General features: G+C 39.3%; 2 protein-coding genes across 2 annotated transcripts in view; one reads left to right on the top strand and one right to left on the bottom strand.

Moving 5' to 3' along the window:
- The first annotated feature begins 1,390 nt into the window (after positions 1 to 1,390).
- The window catches only part of baalcb (BAALC binder of MAP3K1 and KLF4 b), a 105,584-nt gene continuing 89,440 nt past the window's right edge, over positions 1,391 to 17,534 (top strand). The window contains exons 1-4 of the mRNA XM_042390060.1: positions 1,391 to 1,479; positions 1,876 to 2,044; positions 12,180 to 12,392; positions 13,266 to 13,441. The gene's annotated coding sequence lies outside the window, so the exon portion shown is untranslated. The remainder of the gene's footprint in view (positions 1,480 to 1,875; positions 2,045 to 12,179; positions 12,393 to 13,265; positions 13,442 to 17,534) is intronic.
- On the bottom strand, positions 1,476 to 10,003 carry chrna2b (cholinergic receptor, nicotinic, alpha 2b (neuronal)). Its single transcript, XM_042390057.1, has 6 exons — positions 9,929 to 10,003; positions 5,039 to 5,190; positions 4,668 to 4,712; positions 4,345 to 4,454; positions 2,255 to 3,422; positions 1,476 to 2,003 (listed from the first exon to the last, which is right to left on the bottom strand). The coding sequence occupies exons 1-6, from the start codon at positions 9,984 to 9,986 to the stop codon at positions 1,878 to 1,880; spliced, it is 1,659 nt and encodes a 552-aa protein (XP_042245991.1). The 5' UTR covers positions 9,987 to 10,003; the 3' UTR covers positions 1,476 to 1,877.

Here is a 17,534-nt window from a genome sequence, read left to right as displayed (position 1 = left end):
CATGGCCAAAAACAAACCCTGTAAAAAATGTTAATTATTTCCAAACTAGAACAAATGACCCCAATTACTGTGTCTAATGTTCAACATAGACTCTCAGTACAGCATGTTGTGAAGTTGAGAAACCTGTAAGGTAAAATTAATCTTATCTTAAATGTGGTTTTTCAATCTGACACAAACCCAGCATCTCAATGCAGTTTTTTTAATATCTATATTCTATCCACAAAAGAAGAAGAGCTGGAGAGTTGTGGATGAACATGAATTTAAGTCTGTCGCTGTGACAGTTCAACATATATATGACATTGACAGCTTGGATGGATTATCATGAAATTAAGTACATTCAGAGGATTAATCCTAATGAATTTTGGTGATTGCCTGACTTCATTTAGCACCACCCACAGACTAAAATCTCCACGTTACACTTCATGACTTGATACCTCTAGAAGTATTGAATGAATTCCTGTCAGCATCAATTGTATTTTTAGTTGAATGTTGCTGATCAGTGCTGGACAACTTGGAAAATTGAAGTCAATTATTGATTTCTTATTGGTCACTTGAAAAAATGTAATCATATTTCTTTACTGAACAGTAACAGCAATTAATTACATTACCCAGCCCATGTTGTGCCTTACTTCAAAGCAACCACACCCTCACACTTTGTGGTTTAAGGAACAGTTAAGTACCTCCAGCCTGCGTCGCAGGTATTTAGCTACTGTCCATTAACGGCTACCGTTAATGGCCCATTACTTAGCCCCAGTGACCTCTCACACCTGGAAGTCTAAACCCTCCCTCCAACTCTAGCTAGCTAGACAGCTAAGAAGAAAACAACTTCTATAAGAGAAACAGGTCCTTTTTCACCCTGCAACTTCCAGTAAAACACCTACATCACTAACTGCCGTTTCTAATCCCAACTGTTACTTTAACAGCTGATTTATGCTTTACTGTAATGTCATTATTTGAGTTGTATCTCTCACATTAAGTTACAGAATATAACATTAGCAGTCACATTAGTGTAACACTGTAGCATGTTAAACTAACTAACTGCTGAAGAGATAATAGATTAAACATTTGCATGTTAACATTCAAAAATTGGTAATTATGCTAGAGGTATGTTAGCATGCTAATGTTAGCCCCAGTTTGTACCTCTCATGTATTAGCATACATTTGGGTCACAGAGGTTTCTCTAGAAGCTAATGAACTGGGCAAAGTTTGAAAAACCCACAAGGTTAGAAGACTCTTCTAACCATCTGGATAAAATAAATTCTGTCTGCTGCACAATTAAAAAGATTTTTAATTTGTTTCCAAAATTGCGACTGTTTCCTATCCAGGTAGCTGACGGGCTGCCATCTTTGTTTTGATACAGAAAGAGGGGGACAACTTGGCAAACAGGTTAAAAATCTTTCTTATGATTTAACAGGCAACATATTTTTTCATCTAGGTGGTTAGAAGAGTCTTTGGGGATTCTGGAAATACTGACAGAGAGTAAGTGTTTTTAAACTACCTTCTGGGTTTTTCAAACATTGCAGTTTAATTAATCTTTTAGAAAAACTGATTGTTACTTCTGACCCAAATGTTTGCTTATACATGAGAGGTACAAGAAAACATACAGATGAAAGTTGGTTAGCTGAGCCTGACATGCTGAGTCTAAGAGGTCCCAAAGTTAACGCTGTACAAAAGTGCCCCACTGATGATAAGAATCTAAAAATAGCAAAGTTCTCTATTCGTAATTTTGGTTTGGTGGTGTGTGGAGGTCATTACAGCCCTGAGGCCAGTAACATTCCCTGTCTTGAAGAGTTCAGCTATATTTTAAATGTCAAACATCACCCAGTGATGATGATTATGGATTTTTTTTTTCTCTACTTGACTCTTCCTCATAAGCTCTAGATCATGCCAGCTAGCCAAGGAGGCAGGAAGAGGCCAATGGTCCCAAGCAGGCACACAATAATGAACATCCACAGAAAGATGCGGTCAATCACCATGGCGACATACTTCCAATCCTCTTTCACCTGTGTTGAATGAAGAGCAACAGAGAGGGAAAATCGTTATGGTAAAAGCCGTATAACAAAGTGCATTTAGACATGTGGCAAACAGTACAGCACTTATCTCAACATGATCCACATACTCTGAGGAAGTTACTGTAATTGAGGACGATGAAGTAAATCATCAACATTTGCAGACTGACAGTGATGCAAATTAATGTTTTGTGTTTCAAGTGCCCCTCTGATAACAGCAGATGTGTTTTTTTATGGATACTTACACTGAAGTCCGCATCCTCAGCCCTCAGGTGGTCTGCAATGTAGTGCACTCCTTCCAGAGCACGCATAACACTTGGTGAAAGCAGGAATGCTGAGTCTGATACTGTATTATCAACTTTAGTCGGCCGCTGAGTGGGATTGACTCTGGTCCCTGTTAACTGTCTGTTCGTCCCTCCAACCCCCTCCTGCCGGTTCTGGCTGTTCTGCGGGTTTTTCTGTTGCGGTGGCGGAGTTGAACCTGGCGGTCTGGGTGAAGGAGGACGGAAGGAGAAATATGACGTCAGTGTTCCCAGTTCCAAGTCCTCATAGCAGCTTCTCTCAGGGTCCTCCAAGGTATTCCCATCTCTTAACCAGTTAGCCGAGGTGCTGAGGCAGTTGCCAGATTTGTACCCGGCTATCCGGCCCTGCCGCCGTTCTGCTGCTGCTTCCTGCTGGAGCAGCAACAGCCTGCGACGCCGGCCATCTGGCGCAGGCCGTCGCATGAACAACCAGCGTGGGATCAAGTCCAGGAACACAGAGTGGACCCAGCGGGGCATCTTGTGAGTGCTGGGAGAGCGATGGTGCACATTGAGCACGAAGACAGTGATGACGATGGACAGGGTGACAAAAATCATAGTAAAGAGGAGGTACTCGCCAATGAGCGGGATGACAAGGGATGTGGATGGAATGATCTCAGTGATGAGGAGGAGGAAGACAGTGAGGGACAGCAGCACAGAGATACACAAAGTGATCTTTTCACCACAGTCTGAGGGTAGATAAAAAACCAAGACAGTGAGGCAGGAGATCAGCAGACAGGGGATGATGAGGTTTATGGTGTAAAACAAAGGAAGCCTTCGGATGATGAAGAAGTAGGTGATGTCAGGGTAGATCTCATGGCAGCAGTCGTACTTCTTCGTATTGTACGTCCCCACAGCGTTGATGATGGCCCATTCACCGCTCTCCCAGTAGTTGTTCAAGTCCACAGTGTTTTCAATTCGCTCCAGGTCGATCTTGGCCTTGTCATAGGTCCAAGAGCCAAACTTCATTTTGCAGTTCTGCTGATCGAAGGGGAAGAAGGTGACATCGATGCTGCAGGAGCTCTTGTAAATGGCAGGCGGGACCCAGCGAATTTTGCCCGTGTGGAATAGATGAGCCTTTGTCATATGGGTCACTGCAAACTCTCCATCAGCGCTGGAAGAGTAGACATTGTCATATGAGTAATGTTGACAAGTGAAACCTTAGTTTTAAATATATGAGAACAAAGGCTGATTTAGGAAAAAAAGATAAGCAATCATATCCTGCATTATGATGAGTTTTACTACCGTTTTGCCAATCTTTTTTTTATTTTAATTTTAGAAATCATACAGTGAAAATAGTTATCATTTTCCAGCAATCTTCTCTCCATTTATCGCTTAATGGTGATAATAGCTTCTCTACATAATGAGGAGTCTTTATCATTTCATCAGTCTCACACCTTTTTAATTTCACTTACAGATTTTAATTACACAGACTAAATGTAGCAGAACTCCATTATCCTTCTTGGTTTAATCTCCAGCGCTGGCACAGCGCTGTGGAGATAGGTCTGGCTATGTGAGACTACCATAAGGTGCATTTAGGAGAAAGGAGAGATTTCTGAAAAGGATTAAACAATATGTTTCAAACTGAAGCAGTGCACATGTAGAAATTATCCTCACTTTTAAATGAGTATGCTGCACCAGTAGATATAGATGCACAATGCAAATGAAGTTAACAGAAATGTTTAACATACTTTACAAATTGAAAGAATTGTTTATGCTATATAATTTGAACTAGAGCTGTCTTAAAATGTCAGGATATGGAAATCATAGCAGAGAGCAGAGGAGTATTTGAGAAGTCCACTAGATGGCGTCATGCTCAAACCAGATATCATCCACTCAACAGGCATCTATGTACATGAGTCACTGTTAGACTCAGCTATTATGTTTGAGTGCATCCTGTACGATGGTATGATAACAAAAACCTTAACTTTAGAGTACTGTAAACAGAAACAGTGGCTTGTTCTGGTCATGCAAAACATAAAAAAGGTGTCTTTAACATTCTTATGTTATTGTTTTCTTGTGGTATGTTTGCTCACTTATTATAGAGGACGATGTCTGGTACCCATATGAGCTCTGATGGCACTCTTATGGACGTCACATTGTCATAGTCAGACGGTCTCCAGCGAAGCTTGTAGTCGTTCCACTCCTGTGAGATAAACACAATATACAGTAGGTGTGTTTGTTTGCAAAGCAATAACTTTTTAAATTATGTCATACAGAATCTGTTAGGGCAGCGTTTCATATTTTTAACATGTTATATTGCCAAATGCTTTCAGAGGAAAACAAAATCATCATTGAACATTGTTTAAATTGAAGATAACAGATATATCAACAGATAAATCAACATGTTTTTTCTAACCTGTTTTAGCCACACGTTGGTTGTCATCATTTGGTTCTTCTCATCCTAACAGATACAAAGAGAGTGGGAAAGAGATAGGTAGAGTCAAGACTGTCAGCTCAGGGTTCAGGACAGAAGAATATACAGTATGTGAGAGGTTGCTGGAAGTCTGTGAAAGCAGAGTCAAATATAACTTGCAGCAACTTTAGTTCAATAACTTGATGGATGTGAAGCGTTGTGTAAGAGTTTTTTTGCTGTGACAGGGCAGAAAGTGCATATTCTAGTTTTCCAAAAGTTGGTTTTTGCTCCATACTGTTACATACATACCGTTGAAAACCTCATATAGTGTAAAACCTACAGAGTTAAAGTGTGACTTAAAGGTAAAGACTCACCACGTCAATGAGCTGCGCTATGGACAGTCCGAATTTGACAATGACCACATCAGAGATGTTTGGCACAGGTCTCGACCACTTGTTGTAACCAGCAAACAGCGTCTTGAAAAGCTCATCCTCGGCATGTGAGTGGGTCTTCTCATGACAGAGAACTGTGGATAAATCATTATTTTCTTTAATTTAAAAAGTATCCACTCTGTTAAAACATTTATAGGAGACAGATACAGCTTTGTCACATTTATTCAAGATTGTACAAATTAAATTCGAGATTAGATGTAAATATGCAGTTAATTAATCTATAAAATATGTCTTGAAACTATTTCTCTGTTGGAATCATGTGCAATATAATGTTTTTTCAACATTTAAAATCAGCCAAAACTAAAGTAACTGATATTAGAACAAACGTTATCGTATAAAATGACGTCATTTTATACAACAATAAACTTCCCTGGGAATTTAGTAATTATAAATAACTACAAATAAAAAAAACTAAAAGTACCAAAAATATGTATATATTAAACTTTAATTAAGAGAAACTATCAAACATATATAAAATACTGCCTATATAACTTAAAAAAACAACAACAAACAAACATATATATCAGCGCCGATACCTATATATGTATCTGTGATAGGCAATATCGGCCAATAATATCGGCTGACCAATGTATCGGTCGGGCTCTAGAGCAAATGTCCCCTGATATTTTGACATCAAGGTCATTTTGACAGTTTTAACTCCATTCTATATTATCAATTAACTGCCATTCAGCAGTTAATTGATGGTATATAGAGAATGTAAAGATTAAATGGAGAGTGAGTGATATGGAAGATGACAGCAGTGAGGAAGTTGCAGTGTATGTAAGAATCATATCCATGTTCTCTCATCCGTGTCTCCACTAGTCTCCACTTAGTAAATCAGGCTGGTGTAATATTGTGGCTTTTGGTCCTGTGAATGTATCGAGTCTAAGCACAGAAGCCCTCTCTAAACATCTAAGACTTTTCTTGGTAAAGTATTATCGACTTTTCCACTTCTTAGCAAATCTTTTGATCTCTTGATCTTAGCTCTCCATGCGGATCGCCTGTTAAAATCTCTCAAGGTGAGCAGGTGGAGACGGGGGAAGTATCTGTTCTCCACCCTTGGCTGCAACAACCACTTCAGCTCTGACTTTATCTCTGAGGTGTTATTGTTATAGGTGGCTTCACGGTGAGAGGTGGCTTAATCAAATTGATTTTGAAAATGCAGTCTAGACAGATTTGCATACAGCCTTAGACTGAGTCACTGTATTATTTTTCTGCAGAATGAATAGCATGGAAATAGACAGGAATCCCGTCCCTCTGGGATTACCGTTTCCCCTCCATCAGTGTAGTCAGAGTCAATTACACACATCATTACATGCTAGAGTTAAGCGGAGGTGAGCTAATTTCTCAGTACTGATGGTTGTTTATTGTCGAGCTGTCTGTCACTCTGTGTTACAACTGATGCATAAAACAATTAACTGACAGTTTTCACTTGAAGTGGGGAGTCACATTAGTGTGTGCTTGGGTGTGAGTGTGTACTATAGCCAGACTGATTTTGGATTTTTGAAGCAGATACTAGAGTTAAAATGATTGGTCGATGAAACAACTTGTGAAACTTAGCAATTATTTTGATAACTGACAGGTTGTTTAAGTCATTTTTCAAGCCAAACATTCCCTGGTTCCAGCTTCTCAAATGTGTGGATTTTCTGCTTTTCTTTAAATGATATTTACCTGAATATCTTTGGGAATTGTGGAGTGTTGGATAAAAAAAGCTGTTTGAAGACGTCACCTTGGACTTTGTGATGGATTTTTAACATTTTTTCATATGCCAAATTATTAGAAAAAGCAATTATCAAATTAATTGGAAATTAAAATAATCGTTAGTTGTAGCCCCAAAATATGAACTGAGTGGGACACTTTACAGCTGTAAAAAATACTATGTAATGGCGTTACTGTTTTAAACTACCTCAAACATATCTTTGGCATTACAGTAAAGCAATTTCTTGTTATCTATTGACTCACATATATGCCAATACTGCCAATAACAGCGATAAGCTAATATCTGCAGATTTATTGATTGGGCTCTAGTGTATACACTACATGTGGACCTGCGTTAGTCATTCATTCTGCTGTTATAACATTAAGTCATCATATTTTTACAGTTGGATAACATTTCATGATTAATGTAAAAAAAAAATTCCGCCTCTGGATTTATTTAAGGTCATTTGAAAGCATCACACCAAAGCCAAACCTGAAAAATCAATATAAAGATATCTAATTAGATGCCATTGGGTTTACATGCCATTAACACCCACTTTATCTGAGCTCTGTTTGGCAGTGTGAGGGTATAACGCAGCCCAATGAAGTGTGCTTCCATCAAGGATCCTAAAACAAGACCTTGGACTACCTGCATCTGGCAGCAGTCATGGTTGCTTAGCCAAGGCCACATCATTACCTGTCCAAGGGTGAGTTGTGGTTCTGAAGACCACACGGACAAGTCTTCATAACTCATTACTGTAGGACATTGGACTGTAGTCCAATGGAGGGTAACCAAGTGAGGGTCTAAATGCTACACAGAGATAACCTGAGGCATACATGCTAATCTGTTGAGGTGATTTATTGCCCATGTTAATTGCTTGGCATGAGGGGCTTTAGCAGAGAAAGGCTGGACCAATATGCAGATGCATTGCCAAACAAACCAAACAAATGCTTGTCTTAAAAAGGACATCTGTGGATATCATGGTGGCTATTTAGGTGGCATAAAAATGTTTCAGTAGTGGTAGAAAAGAGGTAATGGACATGGTTAAGTATGTGAATTCACATTTAATTTGCCCAAGGTACACTTGTGCTCATCTCTGACCATCATGAGCTAATTTCATTCTGGCAAACAAGCACGCACCAGAGACTTCTATCTGCTCTCTTGACAGTCAGGGTGGCGTGTGTGTTCATCTGTCCGTGCATCTGGGAAGGACCAGATGTGAGGCTTGAAAAAAGGCTCTTGGGTGTCATAGATCAAAGACTCCTGCCAGCACAGACTTGAAATGAGATGACACCTCCAACATGCAGCACACTGGGCCATGGATGTTGGACTGTAGCCAAACCCCTTAGGCAAGGTGTATGAAACGCTGACCAGGTCAGCAGCTTCTCAGGCCAGAGGCGCTCTCGGTGAAATTGGACTGTCAAATACTTACAATAAAAAGTTTACTAAAAAAAAAAAATGCAACAATTTTCTGTGAGTTTACTAAAATTGCAAGACTCACCAGCTGAACTCACTCAGCGTGATAATGAGAAAATAAGTGGACCTACACTGTACCTGTACAGATGGAGGCCGGGAACTTAAAGCTACATTTAATATTTCAGTGTGTTTTTAAATCTCCTCTCACACATTTTACAAAAAGACATAGTGGGCACTAGTTTATGCACATGTGGTTGAATCGAAAGGGAAACATGTTCATGTAAAAGCTGCTGAATCCAGCTCTCCAGGGCTGCAACTAACGATTATTTCCTTTATTGATTAATCTGCTTATTATTTTGTCAATTCATCGATTAATTGTTTTGTCAATAAAATGTCAGAAAATAGTGAGATATGTCCATTATAATTTCCCAAAGTCAACGGTGAAGTCTAATTTTGTCTGACCAATAGTGCAAAACCCCACAGATAATCAATTTACTATAACTAATGACAGAAATGCATTAAATCATCACATTTGAGCAGCTGAAACCAGCAAAAATGTTGGCATATTTGCATAGAAATTGACGAAAAACCATTATTAGATTATCAAAATAGCAAATTGGTTAATCAACTAATTGTTGCAGCTCTACAACTCTTGCACTTCATTGCTGGAGTTTAGGAATTTCATTCTGATGTTTACTACGCATCATACAATTAATGTGCACAGTTTTGATCTCTTTGGCAATTTCTGAATTGACATTGCCAAGGAAAACTTCCAGATAGACTACTACTAGACTACACCAGGGCTGGGCGACATGGACAAAATAAAATATCACAATATTTTTTGACCAAATACCTTGATATCGATATTATGAAAATATTGTAGGGATGACCATTGGTGCTTTCACAAAATATTTACACAATGAGACTTTTGATAAATAATCACTAGTAATGTTGATATAATGACTAAGTGGGTAAAGACAAAAAATAGAACAGCTAGATCAGTCTGGTAAGTTCAGAAAATGACATCACTTTACTGTAATGCAGCCTTTAAAATCAGGAAAAGACAACACTTAAGCCATATCATATTACAATATCCAATATCTGAGATGATATCTTGTCTCATATCACGATAATGATATAATATCAATATATTGCCCAGACCTCCTGTACACCTTCAGTATTTTGCCAGCTAGTTTCAGTAAAACTAAATATAAGTGACCAAGGACTGTTGAAAAAGGGTTTCCTACATTAATATGCAATGAAGAACATTCAGAGTAAATTTTTGGCGGTCATAGTTCTGCTTTAAGAGAACATTAATACTGGTGGGGCACTGTAGCACAGTACTAAGGTGTGAAAAACAAACAGACCTTTCTCTCACACCAGGCGATGATTTATCTAAATATGGGAAAAAAGATTGTGGGAGTTGTGGATGAAAAGCGCGCAGGTGAGAGGAACGACAGGTAGCGACTTTTAGTAATTCTGTCCTTTTTAAAGTGGAAGTTTATCAGTTCCTCAGTCTATCAGCAATCTGTATAAATGTGTGGTAGCACACAGACTGTCGTGTATTACACAATTAGTATTGTCCCTGGTAAAATCTATGCTTAAACTTGACATTTTGCTTTTGCGACTGACATAAACGTTTCTTTTCTGTGAAACCACGAGGACATTTTTTTTTTAAAACTACTTACCTGACTTACATAAGAGTAGCGACCAGAGAATAGCCGTCCTCACAGGGAACAGGTGGTTGTATCCCATTTTCTGGTTGTAAAGAGTCCAACTTCACCGGAGAGCACGCAGTCCACTGTCAAAACGTTATCTTGAAAGCGTGATGTGTGCGCAAAATCTGTCATCTTCGCAGCTGGGAGGCATATCAGGACAAGTTCACCACTACACTTACTACATCTGCTTTTATATCAGTGGGCGGGGAGTGAGTATGACGAATAACTTTACTGTCTTTTTCCCTTGAAGCCCAGCATCGATAGCTGTGTCACACTTCTCACTATCAACCTTGTTCAGACCCGGTGAGAACGAGAACTGTACCTTCCTTTTCTGCGCTCCAAAAGCCGGTCGGAGAGCTATCCATCACACGGTGCTGAATCAAAGGAGCGGCACTGTAACACTGTGGCTACCTCGAGTGTAATTGTAGACTTAGTTCACAATACTGTCTATACAATTCTGGTGTTAAGAAAATAATTCTTGGAAAATAGTCCGGTTTGTTTCTTCCCTAAATTATCCACACAATTGCGCCTTTTTACGCACGGTGCCAAGAATTTACGCTCCTAGATGGCCCTGTTTTAATTCGAAACTAGGTATTTTCCATGTTTAGGAGCCATTTTAATTGGCCACTCTGGTCTGTCAGGTTCGCAAAATAGCATCCACCTTGAGAGGACAGGACACATCTGAGCACTTAGCGTCTTTCATCTGGTACCTATACTGTAACAGTCCTCCCCTCCTCCTTTGTCTCTCTCTATACTGCTCTCTCTCTCTCTCTCTCTCTCTCTCTCTCACACACACACACACACACACACACACACACACACACACACACACACACACACATACACACGCACATATAAACCCTGTGAACTATGTGGGAGCTTGCATGTATTGAAAATGGTCTGCCAAATAAATTACATTAGATCCAGTTTGCTCCAAAAGTGTATAAAGACTTACAATTTATAGTATTTATTTAGTAAAACACTGAAGGATGAATGATGAGTGACACATGCAGCTCAACAAACGTCCATTGGGATATTTCTGTGTAAAACAGCTAGAGGGCAGAGTAGTTGAATGAAAATGCTTTGTGAACTTTTAGTTTCCCCTCAGAGTATTCAGATGAGTGGAAGCTGCGGAAGCGAGGAAACATAATGTTGGTTTATTATTAATTGCTGTTTATTAAATGAAACATACAACACATTGTACAGTACGTTGCAAATTCATAATGATACACATTTTATGATTGCAAACATAAAAGCCATTTCTCTCATGAGTCCTGGCGGGGTTACAGGAAAGAGAGAATAGCACAATGGACCTTGACACACAACCAAAGCATGATTCGCACATTTGAACGGTTAAAAGCCAACTAACACACAGTTTGTTTGTTTTTTAAAGCTTTATACATGTTTAGATTCTCCTAAACCATAATTTCAATCACAATTTATTATTCCTTATTATTGTATCCAGCAGCAGGATGTAAAACGTCATCAGGTTTCCTTATGGTGCGTTTGTGTGTGTCCCTTCTCATTTTCTTCCTGATGACAGGAATCGTCTTATAGTTTATACAATATTTTGTCCTTCATCCACAGGTTTTTGCATATTTTCCCCCCAAATAACAAATATCCCTCAATAGCTCAGCTCAATGTGTCCGTCTTCTCCCCTTTTTCCACAGCAAAACCAAAATCTCCATTAAAACACACCAGTCATCCTGAGCGTATCCTGGCCTCCATCCTTACCCCGGAACCAGATGGCCCATACATAGCTCCCTCTGGAGAAGACTATCAGAGTCATTATGCTTGGGCTCTGAAGGCCAATCTAGTGTGATCCATAAACACTCAATTTGGCTCAAACCTGCACCACACAATGTTGCCGCGTTTGACCTCACCAGATTTTCAGAATAATGCCTGGATGGAAAATAATATTTTATGGGTTACAGGGTTATAACATCAGTTTTAATCCCACAATTCTTTTGTTTTCTGTGTTCTCTCAAAGTTTCTTTTTTTTTAAACCGTGTTGACTCGTACATTTTTGATATAATGGTCAAGTTGACACTCAAGTTGTGTCTCTCTATAGGTAAAATAATTGCTGTAGGTCTTATTTCCCTTGAATGACTGATTATTTTGGATCTCACACAGATACAAAACATCATTCACAAGTTAAGAGGATGACGTGAGCAGTGCCTAAACACTGTTCAGCTCTTCTTTAGCGATGGATTTTGACAATGTCTTTCAGCTGCTTGGTGAAGGAGGCATGCAGGGCCTTCGATGAGCTCTCTAGCCGGTTGGCGATGTCCGCGGCAGCACGAAGCATGTCTTCAAAGGCCAAGGTCTCTTCTCTGATTCTGCCCCCGAAGACCAACAGTCCAGGTCATCAGAGGTGGAGTGATGGGAGGAAGAAAACACCACACATTGGAAGAAAGAAACGGGCAGATGTGGAGAGAGAAAAGTAAGTGAAGGTAGAGTTAAGGACATAATACTGCATACTGTACATTATAAAGGGGGTAATACATATGGTTCCTGTTGGTGTACTATTGTTAGATTTATCAATAATTAAAGTAATCGTTAGTTGCCACTCTAGTAGATATATTCTCTTCACAGTCTGAGGTGCCTGGGGTTCTCTCTTGGTGTGGACTTGCAGGCACTGATGAGGTCAAAGCTTCATTGCTAAATATCACATTTCTGTATTCACATATTAAACTCTTTTCATGTGAGTCGGCTGACAGAAATAACAATAAAACAGTAGCCATCAAAGAAAATGCCAACTACGTGATGAATGGCAAATGATTTCCTCTCTTTGCCATAATTTGAGCACAGACCTGTGTTCTGTTCTGGTCTTTTTTAGCTGCTCTCTGCACATTTCAACCTTAAAGTTAATAAAACTCAGCACAGACTTATCAACTTGAAAAACTGATTGTCTGCACTCACTTCTGCATCCCAATGAGAACGTCCAGTGCGTCCCCTGCCAGCTGCTTTTCTAGATCTTCTTCAGCTTTCTCAACCACCTCGTGGCAGTTCTTGGTTTCGTTTTGGATGCCATCGATATTTTCCTTGATCACGTCTTCGTAGCTCTGATCTCCCAGCTCTGCCCCCACGTACTGCACCAAGTTCTCCATCACCGCCTTGTTTCCATGCTGGATGGCCTGCAGATAGGCCAACTCCTCTTTCTCGGCCTTCAGCCTTCGAGCTGAAGCTGTGCTGGTGCTGAAGTGGACTGAGCACTTGTCCGGTTGGGGATCGTAGTGCAGCGTAGGTGAGGGTGAGGGCGATGGTGAAAATGCAGTTGATGTGATCCAGTCATGGTTGTTTCTCATCCTCACAGGCTCATCACCAACTGCCTGGGATGTGTCATTGGTGGCCATTATCGCAGAGTAAATGTCAGAGCCTGAACCCCAATCACCATCCCCACTTTGGCAGAGTGTTGGGGTTGCCATGGATACCCAGGCCAAGATGAAGGGCATCCAACAACGCCACATGGTAACCTGGAAAGAGGTGGAGGTTAGTGACTGTGTATAACTTTTGCAAACATGATATTGACAGATGAAGGAGCAGTTAGACATTTTGGAAAATAATAATAATAATAAATACTCTTATTTGATTTCTTGCACAACGTTAGATGAGAAGATCAATATATCTCTCATATCTATCTGCTAAATATGATGCCAGAGCCAGTTAGCCTAGCTTAGCATAAACATTGGAAAGAGGGAAACAGATAATACACCTACAAGCACCTCAGGACCTCGGTAAGACAAGACAAAACAATAAATAATCAGACACAAAACCCCTCAGAAAACTCCAATTTGTTGTTTGTCCTCTTTCATTTCTGTATAGATAAAATAAACAAGATGTAACAGGCTAATTAATGAGCTTTAGAGGTGCTGCTTAGCAGATTTTACAGTCAGATAGAGCCATGGACATAAGAGTAATTATCACATCCTTCAAAATGAACTAATTCACTCAGTGTCTCTAGTGGTAATCACCAAATATGTCAAGATGCTAAGATAAAAGAAATGTAAATTAGTGTTTCAATCGTCTTTAAAAGTCTGTACTTGCAGAACCTTCTAGCACCGAGGGAAATATTCAGTACGGACCCTCATTTGTCTTCTATCACCTCTTTAAATCAAAGCTTCTTCACTCTGCTCCTTAAATCATCAAGGACAAACACTTCAATTTTTACATGAATTAGCTGTGAATTCAAAGAACCACAAACCACATCTCCCATGGTACTTTCTCTATCTCCACGTTTTAAACAGCTTCATTCAAATCACAGTAAACATTGCTGATAACTATTATGCCAAAAGAAAGGTGTTCTGGTGGTTTCAAAAGGCTAAACACATACAGGGAGCTTAAATCTGTCTCATGACCTTTAGACTTTTATTGTATGCATTCCCCCAGTTCTCATGCCATCTTCTATTTAATCATTAATACTGTCGTGGCTCAAAAAATGTGACACTCTGAATGTCACACTGTATATTTTAGCAGTGACCATTCAACTAGACATACATCTTTTTCTGATGTATGTCTAATGTAATAAATTGCAATTTATTGTATTTTATTAAAGATTTTATTTTGTTATTTATTGTATTTAGTTAAAGAAAAAAACTGTTGTGCAGGCTGCTTTACTAATGGAAGAATTGATCTTGCTTTCATCAAGTCCCACATTACCAGAGATGGATTATGCATAGTACTGGACCACCCTCTGTTAGAAGGAAATCCACGTCAACATCTCTTAATCGTGTGTTTCCTGGAAAGTTAGATTGTTTATTTGTGCTTTTTTGACTGCTTTTCAACGCTACTGGTGTAAAAATATGTTTGGAATTATTTTTTGAAATAATTTCTTTGGCAAGCTGTGTGCTGCTTGTGTTGTGGTGATATACTGGAGAGGGCCTCCGAGCTCAGTGGTTGGGTTGAGTTGTCTCACACTGGGGCTGTAAAATCTGACACAACTCCTTTTAGCAGTGTTTGTGTTGTTTTTGGTAGCTCTCAGTCTCTCTGGGGATCCTTCGAAACATCTATTCACCTCGTAAATCCTGACAACACATGAGAGGACAGAGACCGAGTGAGTTGCTTTTGTTAAATCTCTATTTTCTGCACATCAGGTGACCGCCCCTCTGCATGTTCAGTCAAACATCAGTGTCACTTTGTCATTTTCCAGACTGCTATCCGTGCGTCTCTCCTCTGCATCTGGAAATATATTTAAAAACACGAACCGGGTCGCAGAGCTCTTTCTGCTGTCAGAGCACATTTGGTTTCAGCTGTAACCCAGTTTACTCTTACAGCAGCCTTGAAACTATTTCAGCTTCTCATAGCTGAAGTCAAAATTTAACTCAGTCGACCTGCACCTATTGCCATGTTTTGTTGAGAAACACGGAATGAATGCCTAGTCATGCCTGCTGCTAGAACGGGCACCGTAAAATTGTCTATTTATTTTAAGATGAGTTGCAGTGTGGCCCAAAACCCATAAAACAACCAACTGCTGGCTGCTCCCTCCCTCTCTCTGTTTCTGATTACTTTAAATGATGACCTCACATATGCTACAGCAGCTGTAAGAAGAATATTTGCAGAACCCTTCAAATCAATCCCGACTGCAAGTAGAGACACAATCCCGGAGCCTTACATCACGATGTTAGGGTAATGAGTTTGCTCATTGCTTTTGATTTACATGTGCAGTGTGAAAGACCGGCTGTTATCACCCTCTAGCAAAAAATGATTTAATGAGTTTTTCTAGAGGCGGTACATGCCATGATGAGAATATGCAATGCATTAGTGAACATCTCATACTGTATAAATAGGATATTATTTTTATTTGGCCAGTTTAAATATATGATATTTACCACAAACAGCACTGCATCGTGTCCTTAAACCCAGCGCTAAGTGTGCTAATCATGAAAAGAACATTTAAACGTGTCTTTTACATTTAAGTCATTTTAAAAAGAGTTGATAAGGTCCAGAAAACACACTTGTTGATCAATTTCATGTGAAACCTGTGATAAGGTGAGAGCAGGAAACACATCTCCATCTTCAGAGACATTTACAGCTCTTTAACTGCAGAGCAGCAGCACAGCATGTCCAAAACTTTTTACTACTCTGAACTTTTACTGCACTCGTTTGGATGTTGATAAATGAAAACCTCATGGCATAGAGTGACAATATTTCCAGCCTGATGACAGAATACACCCAAATAGAAATGTTATTCATCCTAAAATATAACTTAACTATCTCTGTGTTCAATTACCATCTCAGCAGTAAAAGGCACAAGTCAAAGGACATTTAGTGACATTAATTCAGTCTCTAAAAAGCTGGCTAACTCGAGGCACACATGCTCCTTTGTGTATCACACATTGGCAGGAGCAGTTGCCTTTGTCTTTGGAAAATGGCTGCATAATTTCCACACAGGCGTCTTATGGTTGAGTTGAAACAGTGTTTGTGTTAGATTCTCTGTGGCCTGTAGTGACCCTTTTTTGGCTTCGCTCTGAAGGTTCTGTCATTGTGAAGTAGCTTTTATGGGCTGAGTTTTCTCTTGGCTTAAAATAGCAGAAGCTTGCCTGCAGGAGGAAAGCAGTTTGCCTCCACGAGCTCAGAATACCATTAGGAGATTTCAGTTCTTGTTTGTTCTTGTTTGGAATAATCAAAAAAAAAATAGAGGGAGAATGATTAATTGATTAGTTCATCGACAGAAGATAGTATATCTGCAACAATTTTCACAATTGATTAATCTTTTAAGTAGGGTTTTGAACTGATGGTTAGACAAAACAAGCCAATTAAATATGTCAGCTTGGGCTCTGGGAATTGTGATGGACATTCTTCAGTTTCTGACAACAATTAATTTATTAATTGAGAAAACAATCAGAAGATTGATTGATGATGAAAATAAAAATGAGTTGCAGCCCTGAAAAGCAAAAACTTAATATGCTGAAAAAAAAACCCTACACAATATTAATTGATTTAGCATACAACTCAAATATAACTAAAATGAATTCCAAAATTTTAGAAGATTTATCAGCTTAGACTATGGCCATTATGCATGTTGATGGTGCTGTAGGTTGCACAATTATTTAATATAAAATATGCGATTGGTTGGGGGTGTCCTGGTGGCCTAATAAATGTAAATGACCATAAAGAGAATTTAAAAAAAATGTGATTGGTTGAAGAAATCAGTAGTACTTTTCCTAATTTGAATGAAGTAATTAAAACAATGAATTTATAAATTATGTCATTTGCAAAATTTGCCAATCAAATCTCTGTATTCCATCCTTTTGGTTGTAAACGTGCATGTTTAGTTTCATGTTTCACCCTCCTTAGTTATGGGTCAGAGATAATCTGAGGTTTTGTAGGGGGCTGCAGCTTGGCCCTGTGGCCCCTCTTGTCAAAGTCTGAACAGGTGTGTTTCACAGGTGTCACAACACTCAACCGCTTTAATGTCGCTATGACAACAAGATCTTTGGCAGTGAGCCATTAGAGCTCAGAGAGGCCTCGCAGGTTCAGTGTTGACATACAGTTAAATTACAGTGAACCATGTAAGGTGGAAACATACTTGGCAGCGTTATTAATCAAAAAGACAAGTAAAGACATGTTTGATCACACACACATC

This window comes from Thunnus maccoyii, chromosome 17, assembly GCF_910596095.1.
Source record: "Thunnus maccoyii chromosome 17, fThuMac1.1, whole genome shotgun sequence".
Classification (NCBI taxonomy): domain Eukaryota; kingdom Metazoa; phylum Chordata; class Actinopteri; order Scombriformes; family Scombridae; genus Thunnus; species Thunnus maccoyii.
Note: the sequence above shows the minus strand (reverse complement) of the source record. Positions and strands in the feature narration are given on the sequence as shown.

What these genes read in the sequence shown, in the direction of transcription:
- chrna2b (XM_042390057.1), bottom strand. Translation starts at nt 9,986, where the DNA reads ATGGGATACAACCACCTGTTCCCTGTGAGGACGGCTATTCTCTGGTCG. An exon ending in TAGCGCAGCTCATTGACGTG is followed by an intron (nt 4,713 to 5,038) that starts GTGAGTCTTTAC and finishes TGTATCTGTTAG; the next exon opens with GATGAGAAGAACCAAATGAT. An exon ending in GACATCGTCCTCTATAATAA is followed by an intron (nt 3,423 to 4,344) that starts GTGAGCAAACAT and finishes CTACTCTTCCAG; the next exon opens with CGCTGATGGAGAGTTTGCAG.